A 20,980-nucleotide genomic window follows, 5' to 3' on the forward strand; every position below is an offset into this window, starting at 1 on the left:
GGACGCTTAACTGACTGAGCCACCAGGTGCCCCTAGAGTCTGATTTTAATAATTCTAGAACTCCAAGGCAAAAAAGAACCAATTATTTTCTTAGGCCAAGAGCTACTCAGTGGTTAGAATATGTCAGAAATGGCAAATAAAACAGAAATTAGCAAAAAAAAAATATTGAATATCTTCTATGAGCAAAGAATTCTGTTAGGCAAAGATTAGCTGAAAATAACCTCTTATTCTCTTGAGACCACATTAATAAGTATAAGTTTATAATCCAGTTGAAGGATAAAAAATATAACAAAAAATATTGATAAGGGTCCAGGTTACTAAGTGATAAAGACCAAACACCAACTTCATAGCTAGGTGTGAAGTTAAATTGAATTTAATTAAATATCTTATTTCACCGACAAATCTCACAGACATAATTGAGTGAAAAAAGCCAGATGCAAGTAGTATATACTACATGATTCTATTTATATAAAGATCAAGAAGAGGGAAAAGCAATTATGGTAACAGAAGTCATAATAATGGTTGCAATAGGAGAAGATATTGATGAGGATGAGGCATTAGAAAGCCTTCTGGGTTGCTGGTAACATCCTATCAGTTGATCTTGAAAGGAGTTATATGAGTCTATATAGATGCCAGACTTCATTGAGCTGTACTCTAAAGTTTTGCGCACTTTACTAAATGTGTATTGAACTTTAATGCAAAGTAATTTTAAGATTTTACATTTAGAAAATCAAGATCTTACAAGAGAATACAGCTCCTGCAGACCATAATGCCAACTTTCCATAATTCTACCTTCCCTACTTTTTTCTTGACTGGGGTCCCTGGACTTGAATGGGCCCATGCCTGGATCTCCATCCCCTTCTGCTGCCTCTACTTAACTGCTCTTTCTGGAAATACCCTGATCCTGTTTGTAGTCCTCACTGAGCCAAGCCTCCATGAGCCCATGTACTATTTCCTCTCCATGCTGTCCACCACTGACATTGGCTTATGCATCTCCACACTGGTGACAGTACTAGGAATATTCTGGCTCAATGCCCGGGAGATTAGCCTTAATGCTTGCTTATCACAGATGTTCTTCATTCACCTCTTCACTTTCATGGAATCTTCAGTGCTCCTGGCTATGGCTTTTGATCGTTTTGTGGCCATTTCCAACCCCTTAAGATACGCTACCATTCTGACTCATACAAGAATTACACAGATTGGTTTAGCAGTCGTTACCAGGGGGACTGTCATTCTGATACCACTAGTCCTTCTTCTCAAGCGTCTCTCGTTCTGCCGCAGTCATGTGCTCCATCACTCCTACTGCTTCCACCCTGATGTAATGAAGCTCTCATGTTCAGACACAAAGATCAATAGTGCATTTGGACTAACTGCAATCATCTCTACTGCTGGAGTGGACTCCATCTTTATCCTGCTTTCCTATGTCCTGATCATTCGCTCAGTTCTCAACATTGCATCCCCAGAGGAGAGGAAAAAAGCCTTCAGCACCTGCATTTCTCATATCACGGCTGTGGCCATATTCTACATCCCTTTAATCAGCCTGTCTTTTGTTCACAGATTTGGAAAACATTCTCCACCATATGTGCCCACAATGATTGCTAATATTTACTTGCTCATTCCCCCTGTAATGAATCCCATTATTTACAGTGTGAAAACAAAGCAGATTCAAAAATCTGTGCTCAAACTTATACGTTCCAAGGGAACACATATTTAAAAATTACTGGGCCTTAAAGACCTACTTAAAAGTCAGTGAAAATTGGTCGTAAATTAATGTTATAAGTCATGTAATTTTAGAGTTGGACGGAACTAAATGCCATCCAGTTCAAGCTTCTTCATAATCCTGTTAGTCCTAAGGCAATCTTATCTTTCCTACCACCAAAATACTAATTCAGATTCTCACTGCCTCTTAGTTACCCTATTCCTATAGATAACTAACTGACTCCTATCTCTCTGATGTTTCCACCTAAACCTACACATCATTCACTTTGAATTAATTTTCTAAATATCCAGCACAAATAAAATGTAATAACAAAACAATAAGTATCTCTTCCATGTTTATTTCTCATACACCAACTATGTGAAGCAACTGCTCCTATGGCTAATAAAGTCTTCCACAATTTGGATCCAACTTTCCTTTAAAATTTAATCTACCTCTTTCTGTTTTCACATACTCAAGGTCTATGAAAACCAGTTTGCTAACTGTTTCTTCATGTACACGCAACTCTCCTAATGGTGAGCTTCGCTGTTGACTCTACTTCGATCTTGACACCTACCCTCCACTTTGAAATTCTACTTATATGTCAAGGCTCACCTTTAAATAGCTTCTTTATTAAATTTTTCATGATTGTCCCAATGGTACTTGATCTCTCCTTCCCATATTTTACCTTTTATAGAGCTTTGACAGTCTTTGTTTTTGCCTTTAGGTACTTTTGGCATAGAAATAGAAATAGAAATAGAAATGGAAATTAAAAATAGACATATATATTACTATTCATATAAAATGGCTGCCACAAGTCTACAAATTCCCTAAATTAAAAAAAAAAAGCCTGAAGCTTCTATACTACCTAGCAGAATACTTTTCACATAGCAGATACTCAGTGATAGTTGTTGAATTGAACTGAACATAATGGACTATCAAATAGTCCATCTGAACAATTTAAGTGTCATTTAATTCATTTTGCATGTATAACATAAGAAACTTTTCTTATAATTAATCCCAATTTTTCTACCTATATTATCTAGCAATTGATCACGGTTCTAACTTTCCAAATTATATAGGCAATGGGCTATTTTGGAACCTGCGATCATAGTCTCTGGAATCTCTCCCAGTTTTCCATGGCCCAATTTGACTAAGAATAATTTTAGCCATTTTTCCCTCCATGAATGGTTTCCCAGAATCAACTGCTATACATAACTTTAAAAAAAATTTCCCAGGTGCCAAAGACAAAAACTAATAAGCCATCCTCAACTCCTCATTTACCATTTGTTCTTGCATCCAATGAATCTGTTTTTCTTGCCTATTCTAACATGAAAACATTTCTTCATCTCCACTTTTGGACTTTGTCTAGGACACTGAAGTTATTTTTTAAAAATATTTATTTACTTTTGAGAGAGAAAGTGTGGGTGAGGGGCAGAGAAAGCGGGAGAAAGAGAATCCCAAGCAGACTCCATGCTGTCAGCATATAGCCCAACATGGGGTTCAATCCCACAAACCATGAGATCATGACCTGAACTGAAATCAAGAATCAGAAATTTAACCCACTGAGCAATGCAGGTGCCCCTAGGACACTAAAATTCTTAAACTAAATCACAGTTTCCTTTTATATTTCTAGGTGTCCAATTTTATCCCTTTCTCCACCCTCTGTTTTTCATAAGATAATCAGAAAAAAACTTCTTAAAAGTCTTTTAATTACATGTTAGTTATACAAGAAATAATAAATATGTTCTCATTAATAAAAGACTTTACTAAAAAAAAAAAAAAAGGGCAAAGTTCTCCTTGATGTTTCCTCAAGCCCGGTCTTTCTGTCTTCTCTATAGGAAACCCCTATATAAGTTTGGTTTTTATCCTTCCTTTTTCGATCATTTATATCCATTGATATGGAGAAAATAAAATTTAAAAATTTTTACATTTTTTAAAATTTATTCTTGAGAGAGAGAGAGAGACATAGAGCTAGCAGGAGAAGGGCAGAAAGAGAGGGAGACACAGAATCAGAAGCAGGCTCCAGGCACAGAGCCTGACGCAGGGCTTAAATTCATGAACCATGACATCATGACCTGAGCCAAAGTCTGACACTTAACCAACTAAGCCACCCAGGTGCCCCAAGAAAATAGAATTTAAGGCAAATTTTATCATTTGTATTTCATACAGAAATAAAATTTCCTAGGGAATCTTTGCCTGTTATTTCAAGAACTACATAAAACTAGAAGACATTTGCTTTATATTCAGAATTCCAACAAAATCTCACTCTTTCCTCATATTTCCTATGCAATACCTTCCTAGGTATTAGCCTCCTATGGTTCTAAAACCCACTGGCTAGTTCTCTCTACATCTATAATACCTATCTGATAAACTAGTTCCGGACTGCTATTTTGTATAGTCACAGAAATGCTGTGGAATGCTATCTATAAGAATTACATTCCCAGGCTGAATTCACATCAACCATAGTCACTAAGTACTCTACCACAATTACTCTAGCTCTTTAGCCAGCCCAATGTCCTGGTTTTTGGCAGTCTGATTTACTCAACCCTACTTAACCTACTTACTTTAGATAGAATGATAAGATAGTGGCACACTTTACCATACAAGACATCATGAGTTCAGAGTTTTGTGATCACAAGAATAGAACAAATAAAACCAAAGTGATGGCAATCTCAAATTATATTCTTACTCACCTTCCAACAGCAACATGTATCTAGCACCTACTATAAACAGGTACTGGAGTAGATATTGAGACTATACACATAAACAAGAGTAGCTTCTTGCTTTAAGTAAGCTTACTGTTTAGTGAGGAATATAATTTGCAAATATATAATTTCATTAAAATGATTTAGATATACCCACTTTTAAAAACACTTAATAAGGTTCACAAATATTGGATAATTCAAATTACAAAGAACTTTAAGTAGTAATTCTACTTTACTGCAATCACTATGTAAAATCACAAACCACCTCACATAGAAGTAGACAAGAAAAGGCAATTAAAACAAAGACACTTAAAGATGAGAATTATGTGGTACGGATGCCTGGGTGGCTCTGTCAGTTAAGCTTCCAAACTCCTGATTTCAGCTCAGGTCATGATCTCACAGTTCATGGGTTCGAGCCCCATGTCAGGCTCTGTGCTAAAGTGTGGAACTTGCTTGAGATTCTCATTCTCTCTCATCCTCTCTCTCTGTCTCTCTGTCTCTGTCTCAGTATCTCTCTCTCTCTCTCTCTCTCTCTCTTTCTCTCTCTCTCCCTCTCAATAAACAAACAAACAAATAAATAAATAAATACACTTAGAATATAATATTGTATATTATCTAAATTAATAGAAGTCAGTAGGAATGTAATATTCACTGTATAAAGTTTTAACTGATTTTCAGATTTTGATGATGTTATCTCTTGTCTGTGAAGTGTTCTCCAAAGGCCACTCTACAAGAATCTATACTATAGGAGACTCTTGTTAAAAATACAAATCCCGGGTCTCCTAAGTGGTGTAGTCAGTTAAGCGTCAGACTTTGGCTTAGGTCGCGATCTCACAGCTCATGCAGTCAAGCCCTGCATCAGGCTCTGCACTGACAGCCTTCCGATTCTGTGTCTCCCTCCCTCCCTCTCTCTCTCTCTCTCTCTCTCTCTCTCTCTCTCTCTCTCTCTCTCTCTGTCTGCCCTTCTCCCATTTGCAATCTCTCTCTCAAAAATAAATAAAACATTTAAAAAAACTTTTTTAAAGTTTAAAAATCAAACAAACAAATCCCTTGCGTGCCTGGGTGACTCAGTCAGTTAAGTGTCCGACTTCAGCTCAGGTCACAATCTCATGGTTTGTGAGTTTAAGGTGTCTGTGCTGATAGCTCGGAGCCTGAAGCCTGCTTCTGTTTCTGTTTCCCTGTCTCTGCCCCTCCCCCACTCATACTCTGTCTTTCTCTCGCAAAAATAAATAAAAACATTAAAAAATTTTAAATACAAATTTCTGGTACATCCAATTAAATATTATTTCATGCTAAAAGGAACTAGCAATCCACAAAAAGACATTGAAGAATGTTAAGTGGATATTAAGAAAAAAGTTAATCTGAAAGGCTACATATGTGATTCCAATTATATGACATTTTGAAAAGAGCAAAAAAACAGTGAAGGCAGTAAAAAGATCAGTGGTTGCCTGGAGCTGAGGGGTAGGGTAGGATAAATAGGTGGAACACAGCGGATTTTTAGTCAGTGAAACTATTCTGTATCATACCATGATGGTGGATACATGTCATTATACTTTTGTCAAAATCCATGGAAATCTTAGTTCACCAAGAATGAACCTTAATATAAACTATGGATTTGGGATGGTAATGATGTGTCAGTTTTGGTTCACTGATTGTAACAAATGTACCACTTTGATCAGAGATGTTGATGATGAAGAGGGCTGTACATAAGCTGAGGTGAGGGGTATATAGGAACTGTGTAATTTCCACTGAATTTTGTTCCTTTAAGCCTAAAATTGCTCTTAAAATCCCCAAATCTATGAAAATTCAGATTCCTTGGCTCATTTCCAAATATTGTATTTTACTAGTTCTAGGATGAGGCCTAAGAATATGTACTTTTTTAAGTTTATTTATTTTAAGAGAGAAAGAGAGAGCAGGGATGGGCAAAGAGAGAGAGAGAGAGAGAGAGAGAGAGAGAGAGAGAGAGAGAATCTCAAGCAGGCACTGCACCTACAGCTTAGAATTCAATGAGGGGCTCAAACTGGCAAGTCATGAGATGACCTCAGCGGAAACCAGAGCCAAACACTAAACTGACTGAGTCACCAAGATGCCCCAAGACTCTGTATTTATAACAAGATGCAAGCATTATGTCTAATTTTTAGCCAGTTTGGGAAGCTATTGAACTATGACAAAGTACAACTATATATCCCTCTGTGTCTGTTTATTATCTTTAATATAACATCCATTTGTTTTGATCCCTGTAGGAGGCTGTGGGGAGAGAGCTAATCTTTAAGTCTTCTCTTTGTGGAATAACTGGATCTAAAATACCAGAGTGTATCAAATGATTTCAGTGGTCTTCTTCCCAAAGCAGGTGTGAAAACTATGTTCATACACTTCCCTTGTTTCTTCAATATTTATATTTTCCTGTCATATATTTCAAAATTAATCATAGCAAGTCAAAAAAGCAAACAACCTCAGCAACCACAGTTCATTAAACCACATGGGAGAGCAAGTAGATTTAGGCATGCAGAGTGTCTCTGAAGCACAGTGGCAAAACAAGAAAAAACAATTGGCCAGAAAGATCCCTTAGAAATAGGTTTTTCTGATTGGTAAATGACTCTCCTGAGAATTATTTTCTCATAGATACCATCCCTTCAGAGGTGAACGTGACTGCAGAGTCTTGTCTCTTCCTCATTATCGTCACTTGATGTAAGTACAGAGGCATCAGAGTGATAGAGGATATGTATTAATGTTAGGAGGTTTATGTGGGCTCACTTTGCAAAAGAAATTTTTGGTTTCATTAGAGTAAGTATTTCTAAAATGAAATTATAAGATAAGAGCCATGCAAACCTAAGATGCTGGGAGTTGCCTTTAATTTAAGAATTTCCTATTGGAAAGGTCCTACTATCATAGAGTTTTCAGCAAAGCTTAGAAATAAAAATTAGAAATTCTTTCCAATGTACTGAATCTCAATTCTTTTTTTTTTAAAAGTTTATTTATTTTGAGAAAGAGAGAGAGAGAGGGAGAGTTCCAAGCAGGCTCTGTGCTGTAAGCACCAAAACCAACCTGAGCCAAAATCAAGAGTTGGATGCTGAACTGACTTAGCCACCTAGGCACTCCTTGAATCTCATTTCTGAACATATTCATAGACAGTAAAATTCTGAAAATACAAAAATCTAGAGCATGTATTAAGTTTAAAATCTGGGATTCCTTAGTTAAGATAAAATATCTAAAATGTATTGTCCATGGTGTTAGACACAGGAGGTCTGAATAGCCCTCAAACTGAATGAGTCATCAATGTAAAATCCTTCCATAAAAAGCAAGTACAATATCATTTTTTAATCAAAAACATGGAAATATGGTATATCTAGAGTCATATGACCAAATCCAATGTTGAATTTCAAAGAAGTACCTAATTTGTCCAAAAAGTGATTTGTTATTAGTAATGCATGAAATTTAGTTATTTTTCTTAGAGTGGGCATGATGCTGGTCTCTTCAGAATAACAGACTGTAATAGTCTTAAAGAGATCAAGACATTTAAGCCAGATTGATAATGAAGAGATGCATTTGAAGTCAATAAACTTAGGTTAAATAGGTCAGTAGTGGCTATGATAATGAGCAGCACTAATAGAAGTATCCATAGCTCAAACCCATGACTCCAGGAGGCATCATTATCCAACATGCATGATTAATTTTAACAGTGGTCTTAAAAATTTAGCATGTAAGAAAATAATAGCTTTCCATCTCCCCTCAATGTTGGCAAGGAAATACATTTCAAATAAAGCAAGAAAAATCAGGAAGTTAAAAACAAATTTATCAAATATCAAGTGTTTGAAGCCCTACTACATATGCATTTATATGAGTGTTTACAGCCAAGGAACAATGACAGTGTATGTCTATCAAAGGGGGAAAAAAATCACATGAATACTTGACATTTTAGTAATTTACAAGCATATGTAACACAAGTTTATCTTTAAAAAATTTTTTTAAATGTTTATTTATTTTTGAGAGAGAGAGACAGTGTGAGCAGGAGAAGAGCAGAGAGAGGGAGACACAGAATCCAAAGCAGGCTCCAGGCTCTGAGCTGTAAGCACAGAGCCTGATGCAGGGCTCAAACCCATGAACCATGAGATCATGACCTAAGCCAAAGTCAGATGTTTAACCAACTGAGCCATCCAGGTGCCCCAAGAGTTCATCTTTATAATGTCATTCTATAAACTTCACCACATCAAGAAGAATTCAGATGCGGCATAGAACTGTAACCAATTTTAAATTTACATAAATGGAATTCAAATCCTAGCTTTTCCACTGTATGAAATATTGCAATTTGTTTATCTCTCTAATTTTTACCTTCCTGGGATGAAAATTAGGGCATTATAAGCAAACAGATTTTTAAATTAATTAAGATATCCATGTAAAGCACAAAATTCATGTAAAGCCTGACACATTTGGGGATTTTATAAATGCTGGATCTTAACTACTTTCAAAGTAACTATATTACCTCCAATTTACCAATGAAAAAAATAGCATCAAACATATTCTGAATTAAAGATTTAGAGAAAGGGGAAACCTCTTATAACATCAGTAGGAATGCAAACTAATGCAGCCACTCTGGAAAAAAGTATGGAGGTGTTGTAAAAAGTTACAAATAGAACTACCAACAATCCAGCAATTGCACTACTAAGTATTTACCCAAACGATACAAAAATACCGATTTGAAGGGATACATGCACTCCGATGTTTGCAGCACATTATCAACCAAAGCCAAATTATGGAAAGAGTCCAAATGTCCATCGACTGATGAATGGCTAAAGATGTGATATGTATACACAATGGAATATTACTCAGGCATAAAAAAATGAAATCTTCACATTTGCAATGACATGAATGGAGCTAGAAGGTATTTTGCTAAGTGAAATAAGTCAGTCATAGAAAGACAAATACCACATGATTTCACTCATTTGTGGAATTTAAAAAACAAAACAAATGGATATATGGAACAAAATAAGGGAAAACCAAGAAACAGACTCTCAACTGTAGAGAACAAAATAATGATTACCAGAGGAGAAGGTCAGGGGAAGAGTTAAATATGTGATGGGAATTAAGGAGTGCCCTTGTTGGGAGGAGTACTGGGTGATGTGTGGAAGTACTGAATCACTATACTGTACATCTGAAACTAATAGTACACTGTATGTTTACTAACTGGAATTTAAACAAAAACTCGAGGGGTGCCTGAGTGGCTCGGTCAGTTAAGCATCCCACTTAGGCTCAGGTCATGATCTTATAGTCTTGTGAGTTCAAGCCCCACATCGGGTGCTGACAGCTCAGAGCCTGGAGCCTGCTTCATGTTCTATGTCTCCCCCTCTCTGCCACTCTAATGTCTTGCCCTGTTCATGCTCTGTCTGTCTCTCTCTCTCTCTCAAATATAAACATTTAAAAATTTTAAATGAAAACTTGAAAAAAGTATTCTAAGTCCTATGAGTCCAAAACTTTTGTTCCATCATAATTTCCCCCATCTTTCATACTATATATTAGCCAGGGTTCTCCAGAGAAACAGAACCAATAAGGGATGGTAGGTAGGTAGAGATTTATTATGAAGAATTGGTTCACACAATTATGGAGGCTGAAAAATCCCACAGTCCGCCATCTGTAAGCTGGAGACCCAGGAAAGCCAGTGGTGTAGTACCAATCCATTCCGGAAGGCCTGAAAGCTAGAAGCACTGATGTAAATCCCTCCCAAGGGCAGAAGACTCATGTCCCAGCACAGCAGTCAGGCAGAGAGAGAGAACTCTTCCTTCCTCGGCTTTTTATTCTATTCAGGCCCTCAACTAACTGAATGATGCCCACCCACAGTACGAAGGGTAATCAGCTATATACTCAATCTCCTGACTCAAACATTAATCCCTTCACAAACATACCCAGAAATAATGTTTAAACAGACATATGAGCATTCTGTGGTACAGTCAGGTTGACACATAAGATTAACCATCACACACCACAAACACCTAAATCCATTTCTTGCTAAATGTACTTAGAATTCAGGTCTCAATGTAGACATCATTATTTACTGGAAACTACTCCTTATTCCTCACAATGAGCTTGTTGTCTTCTTTATGTGCTCTCATAGCATTCTAGATTTACTCTTTATACTCTAATTCCATGTTACTTCTCTGTGTTCCCTTGTCAGCTAAGTATTTTCAGGGTCAAAGACATCATTACACTTAACATTTAATTTCCTGTTTCTGATCCAAGGTAGATGGGAAATATATATTTTCTGAATAACTGAATGAATTTTCAATATTTTTGCTTAGTAAAGTGACTGTTTTGACATGTAGTATTAGAAACTCACCCCTGCACTGTTTCTAGATCATTCCATGCATTAAAGTACTTCTTAAAGGAGCATCTTAGAAGTTCCCTCCTATTGGTAGGTGTATCTTCTGTATGGCACACAGATCAAATGTACTTCTCAAATACAGGAACGTTTCAACCATTTGAACACAGCCATGTGTTTGCTCTTAATTTTCTCTTCTCCTGGATGATTCTAAACTTTATAATTTCTAACTATTCTTTTATTTCTTAAACACCCATCTCTTCAATTCATCTTAACAAGAATAAGACTAATAAAATTAAGCAGTTGCTTTTAGGCAAGTGAAAGAACATGTGATCAAATTAATGTCATTCTATGGCAGAAACTAAAGTATCTCTAACATACATTCCAATTCAATAATTCTAGGGTTCTACATTTATAACATTCTATAAAATTTTATAAATGAAGATATTTCGTTTATAAGTCTCTTCTTGGAAGAGACTTTGAAAGCCAAAATAATATGTCTTCTTGAACCCTACTCTGAAAGCCAAAATAATATGTCTTCTTGAACCCTACTTCTGCTTGAACCCTACTGTCTTTCTGACAATGGACATAGGTTTTAAATATTAACCTTCTTGAGTATTTATTTTATTTAAATTAAATCTTCTAAAATTTGTATTGATGACACCAGCCATCAAGGCATTCTTTTTCTTTTTGTAAGTTCATTTATTTATTTTGAGAGGGAGGAGAGAGGAGGGAAGAGGGGAAGAGAGAAAGAAGCAGACACTACCATCAGTGTGGAGCCCCATACAGCCCTTGAGCCCATGAACCATGAGGTCATGTCCTGAGCAGAAAGCAAGAGACAGAGGCCTAACCAATTAAGCCACCCAGGCACTCCAGGACACATTTCTCTATTCTCTCTATATAAAACCTTTAAAATGTTTGTCATAAAGTGCCTGGTAAAAGAATTTTTATTTTTGCATACTGATTTTTGAATGATGCCAGAGAACTGAGAAATTTATTTCATTTCACTTAATACACTTTTTGATCAAATTATTATAGAATATGAATCATCTTATAACCAGTATAGTATTCCATAATGACTATAGTACACACTTAAAATTTCTGTATGGAGGAGCCCTTTCCATAATCTCTCAAATATTTAGGATAATAAGTAATACCCTCAAGCTTATTTCTGTGATTTTTTTTAGCTGCAATTGCATGGAAATAGAAAACAATAATGAAGTTATCTAATTCCATTAACCTTAATATCAACATTAAAGGACAAGACCAGAGACATGTGCCTATTTTGTGAATTAACCGAAACTGAGCAGTATCAGATGTAACATGAGTTGGAATCTTCAGTAGCCTATGAGAGCAGGAATAAAAGTTGAGACTAGGTAGCAGTAGTAGCTAGAGATTTAAAAATGAGTAGCCAGGGATTTATTATTTAAAATTTATATTGAAAAATATATAGCCAGGGATAAGATCCATTGACTAAGAAATACAACAGGTATTAACAAGAAGTGTCACTAAGATTTGGAGCCAGAATGTTTCTATAACTAAGGAGGTAAAATTGTGTAAGTATAACCCAGCTGTAGGAGTATATTCTCCAAATCAAGTAGTTGGAGGCTTTGTGGTTCAAATGTTTATGAAGGACCAATGAGATTTCAGCCAATGACGAGGGCTATGAGGAAAGTTACCAGTTTCTGAGAAGCCAAAGAGAAGAAAATTTAGGGTATTCAGAGAGCACCACCATATTGGCTTAGTGAAGCTCTTAGCAAGATTTTCCAGTACATGAAAGGGACTAGATCACAAGAGTTAAGTCAATATAGGCAAGAAGAAAGGAAGAAGAAGAAATTTTATCCAGGATCTTATCTACAAAATAAGTCTTATTTCAGATGCTACCTATTTGTGGAGCTGAAAGCTCAAATGTGTGTTTACTTTCATGAAGACACCCTCTGTAAATATACTCTTCTGAGGCCATATGTAAGTCACAGATGGCAATGATTGCAACAACACTAAGCTGGCCTCTATACATGCAGGTCATTCTCAGCTTTGAAATTTAATACAGTTGTCTCTGAGATTAACTGCTGCTGCGGCCACAGAAATGTTCTTTAACAATTATATATCAACACTACAGTGAAAACAGATAAGAAAATAAAAAATCAATATTAGAAATGTAACCATGGACTAGAAACAACCTTAACAAGTCAGAGATGGGATCCATCTCAATAATGAATAGGGTATTTTGACCTATAAAATTATTTCCTGAAAAAACTATATGTCTTTAAAATGTATGATGAATTCCATGATAATGCACTACTATCAAAACAAACATATGTATATTTTTATTAAATAATAAATCTAACTTTCTTGAAAAAAATTTATTATGTTTCTTTATTTTGAGAGGTAGAGAGAGACAGAGCATGAGTCGGGGAGGGACAGAGAGAGAGAGAGAGAGAGATGAATCCAAAGCAGGCCCCAGGCTCTGAGCTGTCAGCACAGAGCCCAATGTGGGCTCAAACTCACGAACTTTGAGATCATGACACTCAACCAACTGAGTCACCCAGGTTCCCCAATAAATCTTACTTTGGAATCAAGAACAAAAATGAACTATTGGGACCTCATCAAGATAAAAAGCTTCTGCACTGCAAAGGAAACAATCAAAAAAACTAATAGGCAACCAACAGAATGGGAAAAGATAGTGGCAAATGGCATATCAGATAAAGGGCTAGTATTCAAAATCTACAAGGAATTCACTAAACTACATACCTGAAAAACGAATAATCCAGTGAAGAAATGGGCAGAAGATCTGAACAGACACTTCTTCAAAGAGGACATCCAGATGGCCAACAGGCACATGAAATGATGCTCAGCGTCACACAATCATCAGAGAAATTCAAATCAAAACCACACTGAGATACCACCTCACACTGGTCAGAGTGGCTAAAATGAACAAATCAAGAGACTATCGATGCTGGAGAGGCTGTGGAGAAACGGGCACCCTCTTACACTTTTGGTGGGAATGTAAACTGGTGCAGCCTCTCTGGAAAACAGTGTGGAGGTTCCTCAAAAAACTATTGATAGAACTCCCCTATGACCCAGCAATAGCACTGCTGGGGATATACCCAAGGGATACAGAAACGCAGATACATAGGAGCATATGTACCCCAATGTTCATAGGGGCACTTTCTACAATAGCCAAATCATGGAAAGAGCCTAAATGTCCATCACCTGATGAGTGGATCAAGAAGATGTGGTATATATTCACAATGGAGTATTACATGGCAATGAGAAAGAATGAAATCTGGCCATTTGTAGCAGAGTGGATGGACCTCGCAGGTGTCATGCTGAGTGAAATAAGTCAGGGAGAGAAGAACAGATACCATATGTTTGCACTCATACGTCTAACAGGAGAAACCTAACAGAGGACCATAGGGAGGAGAAGGGGGAAAGAAAGCTGGGGAGAGCGAGGGACACAAATCATGAGAGACTATTGAATACTGAAAATGAACCGAGGGCTGAAGAGGGAGGGAGAGGAGGGAAGGGGGTGATGGTCATGGAGGGGGGGCACTTGTGGGGAGGAGCACTGGGTGTTATATGGAAACCAATTTGATAATAAACTATTATAAAAATAAATAAAAACTAAAAACTAATATTACTTTGAGAAATTTATTAAATTCTTGACATTTTCAGATTATCTTGCTTCAATTCTCTAAGCGGGAAGTACAGAGAAGGGGGAAAGAAAATCCTTAGATTTAAAGTGGAAGATGACAAAAAGTACTGCTGAGAAAAAAAATTCTTATTCTCTTTTGTGAATTAGGAAATACAAATCATGGAGGGGAAACTCAATACAGCAAAGGAAAATAAATAATAACTGAGAAGCAAAAAGGAGAGGATTAAGTCCTAGGAATAATCTCCAATTTGATTTCTCTAACTACAATTAATAGAAATCACAATTAAATTGCTGAATGGTGTTTTCATTTCTCCTTCTAGGGTATTTTACTCAAAAGAATTATTCTTCCATAGTAATGATGTGATCCTTTCCTAACATCACTTGAGCTTCTCTATTCTTTCTCCTGACGGGAGTTCCAGGTCTCGAAGCTGCCCACACCTGGATCTGTCTGTACATGACTACTATCTCTGGGAATGCTTTACTTCTGTTTGTCGTCATCACCAAATCAAGTCTCCATGCACCTATGTACTATTTCCTCTCTATGCTCTCAGCCACTGTTTTGGACTTGTGTATTTCAACACTGGTGACTACGTTGGGTATATTCTGGTTCAGTGCAAGACAGATCAGTTTCCACGCATGTGTTGCCCAGACATTCTTCATTCAACTCTTTACTGGAGTCCTCAGTGCTCCTGGCAATGGCCTTTGGCCGCTTCATTGCTATTTGTAAACTGCTGAGACATGCTGCCATCTTGACAGATTCCAGAATTATCAACGTGTGGTTTGCCATCCTGGTCAGGGAGACAGTGACCCTAGTTCCTTTGGTACTGCTTCTTAAACATTTATCCTTCTGCCAAAGCGAGAATGAAGAATGCTTCATCATTATTATTGTTTCCATCCTGATATAATCTAGCTCTCATGTTCTGACAATAAGATCAACAGTGTTTTAGGACCTACTGCCCTTGTAGTTCCCACATGAGTGGACTCCATTTTTATTCTTCTCTCCTATATTCTGATTATTAAGACTATCCTAAGCATCACTTTCCTAGAGGAGCAGTATAAAGCCTTCAGCACTTGTATCTCCCACATAGGTGCTGTTGCCATCTTCTATATTCCTCTCATTAGCTTTTCCTTTGTCCATTGCTTTGGGAAAAAGGCACCTCCTTAGGTACACACTCTTATGGCCAATGTGTATTTGCTTATTCCACCAGTGATGAGTCCTATTATTTATAGTGTGAAAACCAAACAAATCTCTGAGAGAGAGAATGAGTGGGAAGAGGCAGAAGGAGAGGGAGACCTTCCAAGCAGGCTCCACTCTGTCAGGACAGAGCCTAATGTGGGGTTCAAACTCATGAACCATGAGATCATGACCTGAGCCAAAATGAAGAGTCAGACGCTGAACCGACTGAGCCATCCAGGTGCCCCTGGGTATTATATATAGTAATATAAAGTTCTGAAAGCATGAATAACAATAGGTAACATGAACACTTTGCCCATTACTTGCCTCCAAAATTATACTTAAAACAGTAACTCATATCTTTCTGTCTCGTTTTGTTTTCTTAAAGTATATATAATAAAAAGTTATTAAGTTTTATTTAGTCTTCAATTAAACCCTGCTATCTATTATTCTTTTTTAATTTTTAAAAATGCTTATCTATTTATTTTGAGAGAGAGAATACGAGCAGGGGAGGGACAGAGATGAAGAGAGAGCAAATTTCAAGCAGGTTCCACACCATTAGCACAGAGCCCAAGATGGAGCTTGGTCTCACAAACTATGATGTCATGACCTTAGCCGAAATCAAGAGTCCAACACTTAACTGACTGAGACACCCATGCACCCCTATCTATTGTTCTTACATTTAATTTAACCGTCACTGATTCATTCTTTCATTTACTGGCTGTCTCCTATTGCCAGACACAGCACAATATGATAGGGTGGCAGAGACAAACAAGGTAGTGTCATAATTAGTGAAATATATAGATATAAAGCAACCAATCAAAATCTGATGTACTATGTGATATGTGACAATATATAAGCAAAAGGATTAATAGAACGTATAAGAATAATATATTCTTAGCAATGTTGTTGCTATGTTCCAACCTGGGAAGATCAAAACACCATCACAATGTGTTGGGGGCCATTTTCTGGAGTCATTAAGTGGAGAAAACTCCTTGTGAGGTAAGCTGGGTTTGCAAGGCCTCCCAGCCATCAAATGATGACCAATATCCACCCCAACTCAATTATTATTGCTTAAGCACCAACACCCAAGGCACCTTGTTGACTGGTATCAGGAGTGACTTGTCCCCTTATCCTAAAATACCTGATTATACCTTGTGCAGGAATTCCTTCTTTTGTGATTATAGGAGCAAATATTTCCTGAGAAACCTGTTTTCCTTCCCCTCAAGAAAACAGGCTATTTACCCCTGTGCACAAAGAACTAACTTTTACCTTTGCTATGCTAAAAACATTGCCTTGTATTTGAATGCTGAAGATACCTTCCTTCCCTATATGATAAGCATCTAAATCACCTACATCAATCACTATTGATAAAGATTATGCATGAGTCTTCTACCAATCTATGTTCTGGGAAATTTTTACATGCCAAAAGAATTTGTCATCAGAAATCATTGTCTAAGGCAAATGCCACTTCTGTGCTGGGCCCCATACATTTTTTTTTTCCATAAATAAAGCTGATTTTCAGGTTAGTGCAGATATGCTTGCCTGTTGATCAGAAAGAAACTCGTGGCTCTCTTGCTCTCTCATTCCCTTCCCTTTAGGCCGATACCGTCCATCCTTCAGGGAGCCCTGGACCTGCTGGAGCTGGACTCCGGCAACAATGTGTTCTTCAAACTATACAGTCAAAGGGCACCTGGGTATCTCAGTCAGTTAAGCCTCTGACTCTTGATTTTGGCTCAAGTCTTGATCTCACAGTGGTGGAATCAATCCCCACGTGGGGCTCCACACTGAGCTTGGAGCCTACTTGGGGTTCTCTCTCTACCTTTCTCTCTGCCCCCCTCAACTCATGCTTTCTCTCTCTCTATCTCTAAATAAATAAATAAGCATTAAAAAGTAGACTAAAGTCAAGAACAGGAAAGATCAGCTTTCAGAATGACAGCATGAGGTTTAAGCCCTGCATTGGGCTGCACACTGGGCATGAAGCTTACAAAAAAAAAAAAAAAAAAGGAATGGTAGCATGAGGAAATCTGTGGACATTTTCACCAGGGAAACTACCACAAACAGTGAAAATTATATACAGATATGGATATAAACATTTAAATACTCTGAAAATTACCCTAAGTGCATACAGCAAAAGAAACACCACTGTCAAGAAAATCTATCAAATTACTGTAAGAACAGTGGGAGTCTGTGGCACTTGAATAGGAGCCAGCATTTGCCCCTGGCTTCCCCCCACAGTACAGCATATTGATAGCTCCACTCCAGGTAGGTGTAGCTGAGGACATAGGGCTTCCTTCCCCAGCCCTGTTCCCACCACCATCCCCATCAGCTCTCAGGCTAAGGCTATGATATCTCCTGGAAAGGGCAGACCACCATATTCCTCATTCTTCTCACCTCAGCTCCAATTGTGAAAGATAAATTCCAGATGACTGCAATCAAGAGGTCAGTGGCTGTCTTCATACACTCAGCCCTACTCACACTGCAGAAGCTCTATCACAGGCATGGCAGTCAGAAAATACTGGGGCCTCAATCACTCTTTCCCTACCTCTATCATAAGGAATAGGATTCATGATAAGAGAGGCAAGCTGAAAAGGCCTTATTCTATCCTGCCTACCTATGCATGTAAATCAGGGGGTTAACTCCAAGGGAAATGGGCTACAGTGGAATTAAATTATAAATGAATAACAAAATCTGGAAATTCATAAATATTAGAAAATTAAACAATATATGCCTAAATAATGGACCATAAAATAAATCACAAAAGGAATTAGAAAATACTTTGATTTTTTTAATAGTTTATTGTCAAATTGGTTTCCATATAACACCCAGTGCCTCTCCCCACAAGTGCCCCCCACCATGACCATCACCCCCTTCCCTCATTCCCCCTCCCCCTTCAGTCCATGGTTCATTTTCAGTGTTCAATAGTCTTTAATGATTTGTGTCCCTCACTCTCCCCAGCTCTCTCTCCCCCTTCCTCTCCCTATGGTCCTTTGTTAGTTTTCTCCTTTTAGACCTATGAGTGCAAACATATGGTATCTATCCTTTTCTGCCTGACTTATTTCACTTAGCATGACACCCTCGAGGCTTTGAGATGAATGAAAATAAAGACACAACATACTAAAATTGTGAATTGAAGCTAAAGATTGCTTAGGGGAAAATTTATAGCCATAATGTCTACTTTGAAAAGGAAAATATCTCAAATCAATACTTAAACATCCATTTTTAAAAAGACTGGGAAAAAAGAGCAAACTAACCTTCAATCCAGAAAAAAAGAATATAATAGTAAGTATTACAGCAGTGGAAGTTAATTAAATAGAGTATTAAAAAGCAATATATAAAAACAACAAAACCAAAAGTTGGTTCTTTGATAATCATGAGTCAGTAATTTTAAAATCTCCAAAGAAGAAAAACTCAGGTCTAGATGAATTCACTGGTTAATTAACCAAACACCTAAAGAAAAATTAATGTTACTTCTTCACAAATTCTTTCAAAAAATAGAAGAGGAGAGAACATATCCAACTCATTCTATGATGCCTTTTAACCCTGATGTCAAAATCAAAGACATCACATAAAAGAATATTAAAAACCAACATATCTTGTGAATACAGATGTAAATATCCTCAATAAAATATTATCAAACCAAAATTCAGCAACATATAGAAAAGATTATATATTATAAACAAGTGGGATCCATCCCAGAAATGCAAGATTGACTTAACATTGGGGGGGGAGAAAAAATATATATGTATTTACACTAAAACAATTGAATAACAGACAAAAACAATAGGATCCTCTCAATATATGAATAGAAGCAGGAAAAACTTTTGATAAAATTCAACATCCATTTATGGTAAAAACATTCAAATATTGGGAAGCAAAGTAACTTTCTCAATTTATAAATAGATATCTGTGAAAAAGGCAAGTAACGTTATGCTTAATGGTGACAGACCGAATGCTTTACCTTAAAATGAAAAAAACAAGGGTGTCCATTCTCTCCAATTTATTCATCATTGTATTGGAAATCCTAGCCAGGTCAATATGAAAAGACAATAAAATAAAAGCTATCCAGATTGTAAAGCAGTAAGTGAAACTATTTCTATTTGTAGATGATCTGATTTGTTTTTATAGAAGATCCTAAGAAGTATATTAAAAATTATTAACACTAATAATAAATAACTTAGGGAAAGTAACAAAACACAAGATCAAAATATTTTAAAAAATCATTGTATTTTATACACTAGCAATGAACAATCCAAAACTGAAATTAAGAAATAATTCCATTTACAATAGCATCAAAGCAATAAATAGACATGGAAATAAATTTAGCCAAGGAGGGGCAAGGCTTGCACACTGAGAACACTGTACACAGAAACACTGCTCAAAGAAGTAAAACAAGCCCTAAATAAATGGAAAGGCATGCTATGTTTATGGATTGAATACTTAATATGGTTAACAAGGCTATCCTCCCAAAATGATGTATAATGTAACATAATCACCATCAAAATTCAACTTTATTTCTTTGTTTACATTACCAAGGTAGTCCCAAAATACATATGGAAATTTGAAGCCCCCCAAATAGCCAAAACGATCTTGAAAATGAGTATTACAAGGCAATGAGAAAGAATGAAATCTGGCCATTTGTAGCAAAGTGGATGGACCTCGAGGGTGTCATGCTAAATGAAATAAGCCAGGCAGAGAAGGACAGATACCATATGTTTGCACTCATAGGTCTAAGAGGGGAACAGGAGAAACCTAATGGAGGACCATGGGGAGGGGAAGGGGGAAAGAGAGTTGGGGACAGAGAGGGACAAAAAACATGAGAGACTATTGAATACTGAAAACAAAGGTTGAAGGGGGAGGGGGAGGGGGCAGGGAGGTGGTGGTAAAGGAGGAGGGCACTTATGCGGAAGAGCACTGGGTGTTATATGGAAACCAATTTGACAACAAACTATTAAAAAAAAGAAAATGAGTGAAAATTTGGGGGATTTACACTTAACAATTTCTAATTTCACTACACAACTACAGTAATATACACAAAAGAGTACTGGCATAGGATAGACATATAGATCAATGGAATAGAAATGAAGATACAAAAATAAATCCTCACATTTCTTGTCCATTTTTTTAATTTTTAAATTTTATTTATTTATTTTTGAATATAACACAATTTATTTTTTAACATATGCAATTATTTTCCATCATTTACAATACAGTAGTTACAATGACACTCCAAACAGAAAAGCAAAGTAAAAAATCAAAACCCCAACTTCTATTTCATGTAATTAGACTATGCAGAAATTAGAAGGTTAAGTAACAACTAGTTAATCACCTAATTTCACAGCTATCTGAAGTGGCAATCGTTATATAGCAGCTTATCTATGATACATTCAAGATACATGATACAATTTATTACTTGCCCATAAGCTACAACACAGCC

At 36.7% G+C, this 20,980-nt stretch overlaps 1 protein-coding gene and 1 pseudogene across 1 annotated transcript; both read left to right on the forward strand.

The window, feature by feature from the left end:
* Positions 1-769: 769 nt before the first annotated feature.
* LOC115271777 (olfactory receptor 51F2-like) lies at positions 770-1,714 on the forward strand. Its single transcript, XM_029914728.1, has one exon. It carries the CDS (start codon positions 770-772, stop codon positions 1,712-1,714), a length of 945 nt encoding a protein of 314 aa, XP_029770588.1.
* Positions 1,715-5,934: 4,220 nt separating this feature from the next.
* Positions 5,935-20,980, forward strand: part of LOC115272590 — a 17,497-nt pseudogene continuing 2,451 nt past the window's right edge.

Source organism: Suricata suricatta, chromosome 11 (genome assembly GCF_006229205.1).
Source record: "Suricata suricatta isolate VVHF042 chromosome 11, meerkat_22Aug2017_6uvM2_HiC, whole genome shotgun sequence".
NCBI classification, from domain to species: domain Eukaryota; kingdom Metazoa; phylum Chordata; class Mammalia; order Carnivora; family Herpestidae; genus Suricata; species Suricata suricatta.

Coding starts and splice junctions, on each gene's coding strand:
- LOC115271777 (XM_029914728.1), top strand. CDS start 770: ATGCCAACTTTCCATAATTCTACCTTCCCTACTTTTTTCTTGACTGGG.